This window comes from Buceros rhinoceros, unplaced genomic scaffold, assembly GCF_000710305.1.
Source record: "Buceros rhinoceros silvestris isolate BGI_N320 unplaced genomic scaffold, ASM71030v1 scaffold4387, whole genome shotgun sequence".
NCBI lineage: Eukaryota > Metazoa > Chordata > Aves > Bucerotiformes > Bucerotidae > Buceros > Buceros rhinoceros.
This window is the reverse complement of record NW_010420340.1, coordinates 141,420-156,850: the sequence shown is the minus strand read 5'-3', so window position 1 is coordinate 156,850 and position 15,431 is coordinate 141,420. Positions and strand designations below refer to the sequence as shown.

Sequence of the window (15,431 nt, the reverse complement as noted above, 5' to 3'; positions counted from 1 at the left end):
CCCCCCCGACTCTGTGTCCCTGGATATTATCCATTTGAAGATCCAGTTCAGATACCCAGTCTCTGTTATAAACTGCTGTAGATTTGCTGTAGTCTGGTTGAAGCTCTCTCTGGTTCTCTGTGTCGAGTCACTAGATAGAAAACATCATTCTTCAGCCCACCAAAAACCTGACATATGTGGTTGTTAAGACACTATGCCTATCACTGGTACCTGAAGTGTTTACATTGATGATTGTGAAGACAGTTGTCCCACAACATTCCATTCCTGTTGAGGAAACAAAGCCTAGATAACCATTAGTGTTTAAAGGAAAGGTTGAATGAGCAGGCTGAAAATAATACGATGTTTCATCAGTTAGATTCCCCAGGGCTGTACACTCTCCAAGCAGGGAACTTCGAAATGTCTTAAGTGCACAGCCAAATTACTCTGAAATTCATGTGTTACATTTTGCACATACTGCTGGTATTTTGGCTCAACGTGGAAAAAAAATCAAGAACAGCGTTCATGTGCAGACTGCAAATAATGTCTTGAGATGGCCTAATCTATTTGTGCTTTTTCTTACTCTGCGGTAGTTCTATTCTTGCCTAGTACATATGTCTTTTCTCGCATCACTTTGTAACAGGGCATTGTGTCAGGCAGGTAGACTGACGTGATTACAGTCAGCCAAAGGAGCATGTACTGGTTCAGACGTGTGACATCAGAGGGCTTATTGTTTTCTGATTCCTCTTTTAGCTCTGATTTGGCTTGTGAAAAGGCAACATGAGAAGGAATTTTGGCATTTGACGTGAAGTGACAATTGTGTGAGCTGAAGAGAGCATACAGATTGTTGTAATACGGCCTGAGAAGGAGGATGGCCCAGAGGTTTGACAATTAGCACGCCACTTGGGTTGGACTGCAGACAAATTTTCTCTGTAGTTTAAAGCAGTTTATTTAACACTTCCCGACAGTAAAACCTAATTCGCACAGCGCAAAGGTGTAAGTAATAAGGATAGTAGTAAGCAGTAAGGATAAGTAGTTAACCACTGCAGTAAAAACTGGTTCAGTTTAATGAAGGATTTTGATCATTCAGCATTTTGCCTTTCATTATAAGGAGGAGAAAGAACACATTTAGTGAAGAAATTTGATAATTCAACATTTGCATGTTCTTTTAATCAGAGGGTAGGTGAAAATGTTGACAGTTTCTGCAAAGTGAAAGCTTTTTTGTATCTCAGCTTTGGAAACAATCCACAGACCAGGCTGCTCCAAACCTCCAAAGCTAGGATAGCTCTTGGGGCTGTAAGCAATGAGGCACTTGGCTTGGCTGGCTGCTCCAGGCTCGTGGAGCCAATAAGCTCTGGGGACCCTGGCTCTGATGTAATTAAATTTATTTATTTGAACTCAGACTCCCAGTAGCCTGTCAAGCAAGTTGTTGAGAAGATGGGCAAGCTGGCAGGAGCTCAAATAGGCTTAGATTTTTAAAAGTGCCTGGTAAACTGGATTCTGTTGGATTTTTTTTTTTCAGGGCAGTATTTTGATAACTACATCATTTTTAGGGAACATGCAGATGTGTGTGCTTTTTAGATGAGCAGGAAAATTCCAACAAAACAAAATTCAATAGTGTTTTGCTGAATACATCTATTCACAAAGCAATGGGATGTTACATGTGACTATGCAGGTATTAAGTAGGGATATTGTTCCCTAGAACGATCTTTTCTCTGTGAATCCTGGGAAGTTACATTTCCAGTAATTCTCAGCTAGCAGAATCCATATATCATGTTTCTCTGTGATCTGTGAGAATAACAGATCTGTGTGTGAGGATGCCCCAAACTTAAGTACAGAAGATGCCTCTGAAAGATCTACTGTGCTAAGCACTGCTCAGCCCTACCACTTACACCATGGATAAGTTTTGATTTTTTAAAATGCAGGATTTATCAAAACTTTTTTACCACTACTTTTCAACTAAACTCCCTTATCTGAATTAATTTAAAACTAGTACCATCACCAAATCTTTCAGAAACCATACTGTCAGAAAATAAGCTGCTTTTTGCTTTTTTTTTTTACATTTTGATAACTATTTGGAAACTATTCCTTGTACTTACAGTACAGCGTGATGTTTAAAACTTCCTCACAGAACTTCACACAGTTTCAGTTGTAGTGGGTGGAATTCTCTACCGTATTTTCCTTTCATTGAAGGTATGTTCACTCTTCTAGACGCCATTTGCTGTTCAGCAGCTACTCAGAGCTAAAGAGCCTTGCAGAAGTCTGCTGTATTCAGCATCTGAGCTGTAATCACTTCCTGTTTCATAGGAGAAGACTCTGCATAAAACAAGAACTAGTTTCAACTGCTCCATGCCAGAAGTTCTGAATGAAATATTTCCTCGAGTTGTTGTCTTTCGAGCACATGAGTGAGCATATGGAAGTTAGGCTGAGTAAGAGGTGAAATGGGCTAGATGCATTAAGCTGCTGCAGGTACTTTTCTCTATTCCTGTTTCATGGTGGGAGAGTTTTCGGGATGGCATGCGGAACAGCTTCAGGGCTGGACTGTGGCCATGCAGAAAGTTTCTCTCCCCTGAGCCTTTATCACACCATTACCCAATGGAGATCTTCAAGGTGGTTGTGGGATCTGAGGATTGAATTTGTCTTGTACATTGATTTTTATCTTGTATGAACACATGTATTTTCACAATATTCCAGAAAATCACTTTTAAGTTCAATTATTGCTTTATGCAGTTCTAGGTAGCAAAATTAAGCGATGTAAATAATTAGCAATGCTTTTTTGTAAAAGAGTAGCTGAGGTTCCTAGGGTGTGATAGATTAAATTACTGATCTTGCACTAATATTGTAGGTTGTTGAGTTTTTGTAAGAGAGTCATAATAAAGAGTCATTGGAGCAGGAAGCAGTTATTAGTTTTATATCCTATGAAAATTTAAGACTGCTGCTTTAACATTTTCTATTGTTAAAGAAATACTGGAAAAAATATTACACTGTGCAGAAGACTGTGTATGATTGATGATAATTTCGCATTTAAAAACTACTGTGTGAATTTGAATGGCATTAAATGACATTTAGTTGTTGAATAGCAAGAGCAGCAGTTTATATAACTACCTGAATAGTAAATTCACAAGATGCTCTGAAAACTTCATAAGGGGACTCAGCTTTGAAAACCATTAAGTGCTGTACAGTTACAATGAAACTAGTAAAACCGTATGCTACCGACAGTTTTTAAGACTGTTTAGTTTTCGTTGGCAAACCAGTATAAGCATGAAAAGGGAAATTTGACCTGTGATTTCTTTCACACTGTAAAGATCACTGTTGCATAGTCTTTAATCACTTGCCTGCAGAAAGCTTTTCTATTTAGGAAAATCCTTAACTGACTCTTCAGGCAGGGCTGGCCTTGTCTGTCTTTGCATACACCTGTAAAGCCAAATGAAAGTGTGATGGCAGCCCAAGTAAGTGACTATTGTATGACTGTGATGCCTTAATGAATTGTCTCAAGGGTGTATGTATGTTTGCTGAGTTCTGCTGCTAGCCATCTTTTTCCCAGCTAGTTGCTTCATAGACAACCAGTGTTTGCAGCAGGCAGCCCATCCACTCATGCAAGGCAACATACTTGAACTTCTAGCCTCCACCATGATATTAATTTTTTTTTTCTAGCTGACTCTAAGGCCATGTTGCTGGCATGCCACCACTTTTACAGCTACAGTTACAAGTCAGTAACTTTTATTTTTAAATAAGTCTTACCTGACAGTGACAGATAAATGTTGGCAGATAAAGTTATGTCCATGTGGTGGCTCAGCTCAGAGGATGGAAACAGCTCTGAGGAAACCAGACTGGTTTCCAAACAGTCTAGGCTGTTACCTGCACTCCCCAGAACTTTGTAAACAGGTCTCCTAATGAAAAGCCAGCTTTGTTTTCCAAGCATTGATTCTTTTCTGTCGCTACCCAATACGTTACTTCACAAAAACATGTATCACTGGGATGAAGAGCTGGCTGTGATTCTATGCACTCATTTTATTACATGAACGGGTAATATTCACTCATGTCTGACTATTCATGTCTGACTATTCATGTCTGACATTCACTTCATGTCTGACTAGTTATAGTCTCAAAATAATTTCTCTTGTGTCATCTGAGAACATTTACTCCACACAACCTCTCACTGAAAAAAGATGCTCGCAGAAGTTTACTTGCACAGTTAAGGAGATAATTTTTTATGATTCTTTAAAAACTGGATGTTACAGTCTTATTTTGGCAGATGCTGCTCTAAAATTTTGAAGTTATAGTGGTGAGAGTCAGTCTTGAGACCATCTTGATGAATTAAACATGCTGCAGCTGCAGAGTTTGCTTTTAGATGTCTGCAATAATGGCTGGATTAAAGCCAAAGTAAACATAAAGATCCAAAGTTTATGATACTGATTTCCAATGTGATCAGTTGTTCACACAATCATTACTACAATTAAACACCAAGTCATTGTAAACAGATGCACATACTTTCATTTGCATTCCAATTCTCACTCTCTCTCAGGAAAGTGAAAATTGCACGTGTGATTTGGGGCATTTGTTCCTTTTGCACCTGCTCTATTTTTGAAAATTAAGAATTAAAATAATCTGCTTTTCTTACCTCTCAATAAATTAAAAAATGATTATGCAATTTCTTTCAAAGTGTACTTCTCCCAGTGTTCTCTTAACAGTGAAAATTTTTCACATATATCATGATTGTTCATTTTCACAAAGTCTGCATGTAATTAATGTATTTTTAGCTAAATTTAATCCCTTAAATATAACAAGCTGTATATCTAACACAAAGATAAATGTGCTTAATTGTTGTTTCCTTTGCTCAGTGTGTTTTCTGAACAGTTCAGTGAAACCTGTATTGCTAATAAAAAGAGAGTGCTCTCAAAATGCATAAGTAGGTGCGGATCCAGAATATTTTGACTATACTTTATCATTAATTTTAATTTCTAGGGCAGTACAGAGCCAACCATTTTCAAGTGTTTTAATTCAATTCTTCAGTCAGCATGCTTGGGTAAAGTTACGGAATGTGGGTCAGGTAACATGGTCTCAGATTTTCTGTTAAAAGAAAAAAGAAATTGATCGAGAAGAAGCTAGGTGGAGAGGAAGCAGGAAAAGAGTCAAGGGCCAGAGAGACACATGGGGTGTGGAATGGGAATGAGAATGGGAAGTTTGTGGTGGATGTACAGATTTGATAAGAAAGTGTAGAGTGGCTGGGCAAAACAATGGGGAATGGAAAGGGTGTGTTTGATTAGCAGCTGCACTGTGGAAACGAGAAAAGAATCTGTGTTGGCTGAAGAGACTGAGATGAAAAGGGGTACAAAAAAAAAAAAGAATGGCTGGGGAGAGATATGAAGTGGAATTTTGATGCACTAAAAAAAAAATTAATTAGCTCTAAGCTAGCATCAAGAAATGGGTAATATTTCAATTGCCCCAAATAACTGAGTAAACTGTGCTTATCTCACTTTCCTCCAGATATGGCATGAGTAGAGCCTGAAGGTACGTTGGAAATCTGAAGAGAGGGATCAAGGCTGCAGCTTAGCATAGGGGAGTAGGGAAGAGAGGGAGCTAGAACAGGTATAGATTGTAAAAGCTCAACTTGCTCAGACTGACAGATCCTACATTGGCCTGCAACCTGTTGTCAGTGTTGAAAGCAAGTATTTGTAAGCTCCGTGGCACACTATATTTCCTGCCTAGTGAAAGAAGCCCAAGTATGTTATAGGAATGGGAGGAAGAAGTACTTCTTTGAAGAAAAAGAAGTCTCTTTCCATGTACGTAGGAAAACTGAATTAATATTAAAAAACATTCAGCTATGTTCTGGGATTTCTTAAATTGCAGGTCTTTGATTTTGCAATCTCAGTAACATTCTTTTGAAGTGGTTTGTTCATAATAATTCCATACAAACTATACTCAACTGTGTTTCATAAAATACAGGATTCTGCATTTCTCTTGTTTCATTCATATGAAATTGCATAATGAAAAGCACAACAAGCAAACTTAACAGCACTTGACAAGCTACTGTAAATAACACAGACCTAGAGCGAAACAGAAGTATAGCTCAAGTGGAAAAGGGAATTAATCCTTGTTAGTATTTTTAAGGCCTTTGTGAAACGACACAGATTGTCAGAGAACTACAGGGGGCAGTAAGTGTTTGTTCTGTTTTTGTTTACCACAACTTGCTATTTAACATGTTAAATTTTTTGCCTGGGTTGTCAGATAGGAAGTTCCAAGTTTCTCAATGCTTTGTGTGCCCCAAGCTGAAAACGTATCCTGTAGTCTGGATGGTAATGTATTATACTCTTATTTATTGTGGAATGTTTTTTATTATTCGAATTGTAATGGGAGATTGGATGCATAACTATGTAGTGTTTTGCAACAAAGCAATCACAAGTGTCATTTTAAACAGAGAATAGTTCCATTTTATGTACAGTTTTGTTTAGTCTCATTTACAAACTAAATTTTAGCAAATAAAAAAGTGCTCATTCAGTCAACAGATAATGTTTTTTTCATATTTTATCTTCCCAAGTGTCAGCTCTTCAGCACTGGTCTTTTTCCTTCTCCTTCATCAAAACTACTTGGAGTAAGTAGGCTGCGTGTAAAAAGCCTGAAGATATTTTGTTACTCCGTGTTATGAAATAGCTAATAGGGTAACTGCCTAGAATATCCTAATATTATCCTGATTATTCTATTTTACTCAGTGGATCTACTTTCTATTGTACAGAAATTTAATACGAATAAACCTGTAACAAGAATTAGAGAACAGTTGTAAGAGAAACGTTCAAGTGTGGGATTTCTGATTAAAAGCACAGGACATGTGCAGTGGTAAAATGGAATGAGAATTTATGATTCCGGCTTCTACTACCTTCAAAAATTATTAATGGCCAGAATTATTAGAATAAATTCCACTGCACTATTTTGCATCAATGCCATTACACATAATTTTGCCTGAAGGTATTGAGTCAATGGGTAATGGTTGCCATGCTGCTTTTCCCATCATAGTTTGTTATAATGTCATTTCAAAGAGTAATTTTTTTCTCTCTCTGATTTATTTATCATATTACTTGTAGCTGGATTAAGAACAGATTGTTTTTTATTTTAAAGCAGGCATGGTGGTGTGAAGTTTCCTACAGAAAATACTAGTTAAACATGAAAATTACATTTGGAGATAATATAACGTCAGAGGCACTTCAGGTTATTAACCACTGAAAATTGTTTTGATACCATCAAAAGGAAAATGCACATTTGTAGCACAATTAGTACATCAGCAGTTATGTTCTATAATTATCATGAAATTATTTGTACTGTTGATAGTCTTATTCATAGCATAAACATAGCATAAATATTTAGCAAAATGTGGAATTAGGAGCAAAGCAAAATTCACCAACACCCAGTCTTAAAACAAAACTTCTCTCTCTCTCTAAGAGTAAATTATAATAGTTAATTACTACACAGTTTCTTAGGGCTTGATTCTGTCATGTTTTTTCATCAAGCAGTGTGATATTCTGAGAATGTTGTCTGACTGACTAGTGATGGAATAAGTTGCTGTCCTTCTCAGGCTGGCTAGCAGTGTGAATAGCAGGACCATGGAGAAATTTAGTTTTCCCATGTTATTTTCTGACAGCTTTCATGCTACACAAGATAGTCATCGAATACAATTACTTGAAACCCCTTGTAAAATGACAGGTTTCTATCCATTTTTATCTGGAAAGGGCCTTATTTAGATTTTTTTTTTGTCCTTCCTCCGTTCCCTCCTTCTCCAAAAAATCGTTTAGACCACTGTGAAAGTTACTGATTACAGTGATTCTTGTTAGCACTTTGTCTACCCTAATGAGTCAGCTAATGATTTTAGAGAAGTAGCCACCGTTTTATGGATGGATGTTACATTGTTTTCCCATACTTTCATTGTAGATTGGAGGCCTCAACCTCATATCACTCAGCGTACAGTAGGAATTTATGGATCTTCTGTAACAATTCCTCTACAGTTGCTTTGCGCAATTCTGGTTCTGCAGCTGTTGTAAAATCACAAAGCTATTTGCTACACTGAAGCTCTGAGCAGATTTATGTTTTCCGCCAAAGATGTACAACATTCATTCTTGTAAAGTTAACAGTAGTATAGAGGAGAAGGAGATACAGCTAGCTTCTTGCTCAGTGTTTGCAAAGTATGCTTTCACCTTGGTCGTTACAGGGAGTGGGGCTGGTTGCATTGATGAAGGTAGGCTGCATGGCAGAACATGACAGACATGAATGACAGATGGAAATCCTGGTGTAGGGGCTGCACCTATTTACTGACAGCCACAAATACATGGATTGAGGAGAGCACATCCAGCTGTTTAAAGAAAATAGAATCACAGTCCCTGTGGGAAAACATTGATATCACCAAATTCTGATACTGAAGTTAATAATTTTTAAATGTTGATGGCAGCACTGGGCTCCTGTTTGTTTTAATAAAAATCTCTGTATACTACCACGTGTCCTTTTTGACATATAGCATGTGTCATATATAGCATACAGCCTGCTGTCTTGATTAGGGTGATGCTAAATGACTAAACTTCTACATAGTAAGAGTAGAAAATACCATAGATCTAGATATTCAGGGAAGAATTTAAAGAAATATTCTTGAGAAAGACTAGCTTTCACTCACATCTCTTGTATTATAATAAATCATGCTAATCAAGTAATGTTGCTTGTCTTCAGGTTAGTATATTTAAATAGAGACACAAGCACATGGTAAATAATCTCAGCAAAATTCTTCTTTTCTTTGAAATCTATTCCTTCCTACTGCTACAGAGAGTTATCGTGCATTTTCTCATAGTTTTTTTCAAACTTTGTGGCTTATACCTTTCAGATCTGTCAGCTGATCCAGTTAATGCATAAGCTCTGTCTTCACAAAAGTGTTTGCTTTTGATAATAGAGAAGGTGGGACTATCTTTTTTGTGAGTGAACAAGTTTGGAAAAGATTGAAACACAAAGTTTCCAACACCTTTCCTCTCCCTCCGTTGCAGCTGCTGGTTTTGCTGAGTCACTTTACAGACACTACCTGCACCTTCTTCTCAGAAATCTGCTCTCTCAGAAATCCATTAAGATAAAACAGAAACAGGTTAAAGTTTTTTATTCAATCTGCTGCAGGGCTTGTTCTGTGGACACATGATTGTGCAGACATTTTTGATGTAACGATCAGACTCCCCCATTAGCTGAATACCTCCAGCGCAGTGTGTGGAGTGTAGGTCAATATAATCTGAGAATCATAGATCATCAGATAATGGAATATATGCCTACATTGTAAGGTTTACATTATAAAAGGCTGATTTATTAAGAGAAGTTTCTGCAGTACTAGTGTGACCTGTGTCAGTGGTGGTGCATCAACACTTGTTCTAGCAAAAGTGGCCCGGTGGCAGAGAACAGATAGGGTAATGCTCGGGTCAGGTGAACATTTGTGAACATTCCCACTGCTAATCACTTGGAAAGCATTTGCTACTTGATGGATTACTTATATTTTTATCTTCACAATTCTTTCTGTAAGCTCATTTTATTCATTTAATTAACAGCTATCTGTATCTTTTTACAGAGTATAAATGTTACTTGAGCAAATGGAATCAGGGGAAAAAGGAGTGTGAGCAGTTTAATAGCTTTGCACATTTAATCTAATAAGCTACCATAGTATATTCTGTAAATTGCAGGTCTTTGGTGTTATGGTGCATTGGTTTGCTGAATGTAGCGGCCTTTCATTTCTAGAGAAGTACTTTCACATCTTGGAAGCTATTGCAAGTTTTGCAGGGAGCATCATCTCTGCACTAACCCCAAGTATCTTCAATAAAAAAATCTTTAATTGACTTGGCATAAGTGATGACACTTATGTCACTTACGTTACTAACATGACAAATACGTATGTAAGACAAATTTAAGGTGCATTATGGTGTCTTTTACTATGGATGATTAAGCAAGTCCTGTTGTTACTATCATTCATCTAAAACTGACTTTACCCACAAAACTTATTTTTAGAACGGACTCTGTCCAAGCACAATGAACAGTTAAGTTCAAAGTTTGCAAACGACAGTCTGTACTGCTATTTGCCTTGTCCTAACATGCCTTCTGCCATTGTAATAATTCCAGACATATGAAGTAGGAGGTGGGTGTGTGTGTTAGACTGCTTGGTATTTATCAATCAGTGTGGTGGAAATACTGCAAGTTGGATATGATCCTATTTCCATCATATCTCCATTTAAATAATGCAAAAAAGGAAAGGTAATTAAACTCTTGTGAACAGGTGTTCATAGGTGAAACACCGTATAAAATTTAGTGAGAGAAGATCAAAACTAAACGAGAAAATCCCTAACTACCCTATGTAAGAGTTCACCATTTTAAAGCATGCAACATCATCAAGAAATGAGGAAAGGTTAGAATAAATGTATATGTTAATGACATTCCCAGATACATGTCTAGAAGCAAAGTTATATCAAACAGTTTTGTAATTTGTTAGCAAGGCACTGTTGGCCCAATTTATTTGATGAAATATTGTGTCAGAAGAAATCCAGACAGATCTTAATGATCACAGCCCTTCAGGGTATTTTGCAAAAGGAGGGAGGCTGCCTCCTACACATAGTTTTCCAAAGATGAAATCCACTGGAGGATGACTGTACTGTTTCTGAATTATAGCTGTAGAGTAAACAGAAGTCAGCACTATGAAAAGAGTCGAAAAATGGGATAGGGAAGGAAATTCTTTGGTCTTTGAAAATGCACCATTTCGCTATGACTTATTCAAGAAGAAATGCTCAAATAATGCATAAAGTAGAATTGGGACAGTAATCATCTAGGAAACTTCATAGTTAAAACCAATTTTTCAGCTAAAGCAAGCTTGACAAGGATTTAAATAAAGAAATTAATCAAATTTCCGCCATATGTCTCACCTTCAGATCAGTGGGTTGCACATATACATATGTTGTTCAATCAAACCTGGAGCACTTTTCTCTCCAGCAGATTCTGCTGGTTCATAGTCATTAAATCCCATTTTGTCAATGATCTTATCTACGTGGTCCTACTGGTTTTTATTTTTATGTACTTTTATTCCAACAAACTTCCTAAGTTCATCTTGAGATGGGGAAAATATTAATGAAATGCCATGGTGACAAGCTGAGAGTTATTTATAGTATTATTCAATTAAATAGATAATTCTGTATTTTGCAACATGCTGTTATTACTGAGCTATTTAGTAATAAGCAGTAGGATATCAGCCTACTAGGAATATGATTAAATGTGCTTTTTAAGAAGGCTGAGTTAATACTGATGGAGAGCATGAGCAGACTTCATGTCAGGAACTTTGTGTACACAAAGCTGGCAGAGCCGTTGAAGGCAGAGCAACAGCTTCTATGTCTCCTCAGTGAGCAACCTCAGTAAAGTATTTTTTTGTTCAATGCAGTGTCAGGAAGTTGCTACCACTGCAGTATTTTTCATTCCTGAACAAAAAGTGGAAAGGAAGATGGATGGCCACAGCAGTGGCAAGTGTGGGCTGGGTGTCTAAGCAGTATAGTTCCATTTCAACAGCCTGAAGAGTTCATCTAGGCTTACTGAAAGTAAGGTTGCTTAATACACGAACAGTGCACATTCAGTCACCTGAATCTTCATAGAATAGCAAAATCCTTTGTTTTATGGAAATCAGGAATTTGTGCACAGTAATTTCTTGCAATGTCTGAGTTCTTGGGATCTTTTCTTCTTCATCTTTGCTGGATAAATAACTCTATTTTAAAGTTTCCTATCTTGATGCATAGGGTTAACATGCTTACGCTGAACTACTCAAGAAGCAGGTTAAAGAAACATGTGAAGGTACTCCAAGAATGGAAGAGAAAAAGGGGTCTGAGGTGCTTTCCAATGCATTCAACTTTTTTCTGATTATTTAAATTACATCTATACAAAATTATTAAAAACAGTATTTGCCTCCAAAAGAAACATATGCTGTTGGTCAATGCTGATTTATGTAACTAAAAGCAGAATTTTACTTGAGCAATGGTTTTGTTTTGCTGGCTTCATTATAGTATATAGTATAGTATATATAGAAGGTAAAATGAAACCAAATGACAATAGTAGTATAACATCTGAACACTGGCAGCACTAGTTTAGGATATCATCAAGCAGTTCTACCTCTGTGCCTCCACTCTCTGCTTCTCTTTCATCAGAAGTATTATCGATCATCAATGCCAAAATGAAAAATAAGAGCAGTTCACATAAGAAAACATTTGGATGGCAGATGTTCTACGTTAGATGTAGTTAATGGTCATGTTTGCAACCACAAACGTAATATTTACATCCATTGAAATAACAGAATTGATTAAATGGGTTAAGAGCAGGGTGATAACATCTGCTCCAGAACGTTGGGGTTTTTTTTTAAGTCTGATTGTTGTTGATTGGGCATGTCTTGGATCTGCTGCATATTATTAGAAGCTGAAAAAAAAATCACAAATAGGCAAGCACTTCATTACTTCTCCTGAGCAAAAAGAAAAGAAAAAAGAAAGAACAGTAGTGAATGCAATAATCAAACCTGCATCACTTTATAATCTCTGCATAGATTGACAGAGAGAGAAAATCATAGGTTGTGATTAACATTAATAATACTTACACTGCTAAAGCAGTAGGCAGATATCAGCTAGAGATTCATTTAGAAACATGGTTTGATTCTACCAACAATGGTATTCAGCATCAGATACCTCGTATTAGAAATTTTACCTCTCAGGCAAACAAAATGAGTTTTGCTTGCAGAAAAACATAAAGTGACAGAAAAAAAGAAATGCGATGAGATTTGGGGTCCCAGAGATATGAAGAGCTTCTATTAAGGAGTATCTATAACATCTTACAAGTGTAAGATCTCTTATCTTGTTTTACTTTTTTGCAGTAATGTATGTGTATTCATACTCTAGGAACAAAATACGCCCACTGTTGTTACCCGGTGGGCTGTTACCAATGTCTTCTTTCCTTTTCTTTTAGTCTGTTAAATATCTTCTTTTCTATCATTTCTTCTACTGCTGCCCTTATGAAAAAGCATCATTTTCCTCTGGTCAGTATTTTTCATAGGTTCTTTTTATTCCAAAATCTGACATTGGAACTACCTAGAAAAAAGGCACATTATTTGTCTATGATTTATAAGCAAACCTTGCTATTGCATCTACAACTTTGAACTGCCAGTTCATTATGGATATATGATTGTTTTTAGCTTTTCATGCTCTAGCAATGCTCTGTAGTTGTCTGGGGCATCGTCCCTGGGTTCATATATCCATATGCTGAGAATTTAACGGTGAGAGATAAAATACAGACATAACATGTTTGTCCTGATTTGATTAAAAAAAAAAGTCCCTGAAGCAATGGGCCAAATTATTTCCTCATATTTCTGGTATGGTGTGTTTGAATATGAGAATTATCTTATATAAGGGCAATCCATTATGTGAAAGTGAAAACAACTTCATATGCCTTGTTAGTACTTCTACTGTGCACTCTAGTAACAGATCTCTGATCTATACGGAAGTATCACTGCTTGTAATCAATGCCTTTAAAGTAGAGCTTTAATACACTGTCTACTGACTTCAGTGTGAAAGACTTTATTTCAGAGGGTTTGGTTTGGGTAAAGTGCAATTGACGCACAACTGTTCTACAAATGCAAATCTGGAGATTATAAATGCCAAAGAGTCAATATAATAAGCAAGAATCTTGTGCTCATGGCAAGGCACTAATTGTGATGAGTGGACTGTATGTATTGATACAGGACATTACAGAAACAGGTACAGCTTTAAGTTACTTTCTGATTATATAACATTTTTATTAGTATAATGAACACATTACTTCATGTTGCCATTATTACCATTGACTATAATGATTTGCCTGTTGGTTTTGTCTAATTAAAGAAGAACTATCTCCAAATATAATAGTGAAAATGTTCCATATTACGTCACTGTATAGCAATCATTTGCTAAGAAAGATAAAGATCGTAGTAACTTTGGATGGTTTAAAGTGGATATCAGCCTGAACTGCTCTTACATACCTACTTCACTGGGTGAGAACTCTGGAAGAACAGAATTGGAACTTCGTATTCTGTCCTTTCTGTCCTCTCAAGCTGAAGGGAACACTGATGGCCTCTGGCTCTTTTCACTCAGGAGCATCTAACCACTACCATCCAATTTAGACTTCATAACCTTTCCAGTACAGTTAAACTTCCTCTCATTCTACTTTGTGGCATTGAAAAATAGCTGTCAGGAAAGCTGCCAGCTTGACTGTTTTGGCTGTTGAAGCTGAACAGTGTCAATGAAAGATGGGCCTTTTCTGTAGAGCTGGACTTGGAACTTCAAATTTCAAATACCGCTACAATGAAATGGAACAAGTTTCTGATTTGGTTGGATCCCTGATAAAGTCTGAGTCCATCTGACAAGGAATGTTAAATTTCACTTCAGGGCTTCAGTGCTTCATTATGCCTTGGCAAAACTGTGGCTCCTGACAGGAGTGAGATATGGATTAGACACTGGAAAAAAATGGGGCTGATGGAGAATAACAATAAGCCAGTGGGTGAATTTTGCTGGTGATGCACAAGCATATTTCAGGTGCAATATGAGGCTGCCCTGGGCTCAGTGGTTTTGCGTATTCTCTCTCGCTCATTGTTCTTTCTGCTTTCCTTCCATTGGTGCAGCAACTTAGCGTTCTGTAGCCTTTGTGTGCTCTGGTGCCATACTGCTTGGCCAAGATACATCCCCAAGTCCTCCCTACCAGTGCTGATCTTCTGTGCTGAGTTGTGACAGAGAGGTTGAAAGGAGGAAGAGTGAAATGTCAGTAACCAGAAGCAGGGTCTACCTGTTCCGGTAATCTGCCTAGCTGCTGCTTCCTGAGTCCTGGTTGTAAACTAGGCATTAGAACTGAAAACACCCAGCAGCATTAGAAATGATGTTTAACTTGCTTTCACATTTCAAGGTCAGCACATTGATGAAGCGTGTATTCTGTAGACAGTAGAATGGGTAGAACTGTCAAAAATTAACAGCAAAACCCGTGAATTGAAATTTTCTTCTAACACCCCTATTGACTTCCTTTCTTTAAATTTTTTTTACAGAGAATCTTTCTCAAAGCTGGAAGTGAGGAAGAAATCTTTGCACATCTTGGCTTGGATTATGTTGAACCATGGGAAAGGAATGCTTAAAATGATTTGCCAGTGTACACTCATCAGCTGACAAGCAATGGTCTTTCTGCCTATATTGCAGTCTGATTTAGATATATATGTATAGATAGATATGTATATATAAAAATATGCATTTCTATGAAAACCAAAAATTTAAAAATATCTATTAGTTAGAAGCCATTATACATGCTGTTGTTTAGAAAAGAAGAGTTTAAGTTCATGAGAGTCCTTTACAACCTTGTCTGGTTTTGATTTTGAATTTCCTACATGGGAGTGACAAGACAGAGGTTGTTTTTTTGGGAAA

General features: G+C 37.0%; 1 protein-coding gene across 1 annotated transcript in view; it reads left to right on the top strand.

Moving 5' to 3' along the window:
• The window catches only part of DNTT (DNA nucleotidylexotransferase), an 88,477-nt gene extending 73,329 nt beyond the window's left edge, over window positions 1-15,148 (top strand). Inside the window, exon 11 of the mRNA XM_010139266.1 lies at window positions 15,062-15,148. Within this exon, the coding sequence (XP_010137568.1) occupies window positions 15,062-15,148 (87 nt within the window). The remainder of the gene's footprint in view (window positions 1-15,061) is intronic.
• The last annotated feature ends 283 nt before the right edge of the window (window positions 15,149-15,431 follow it).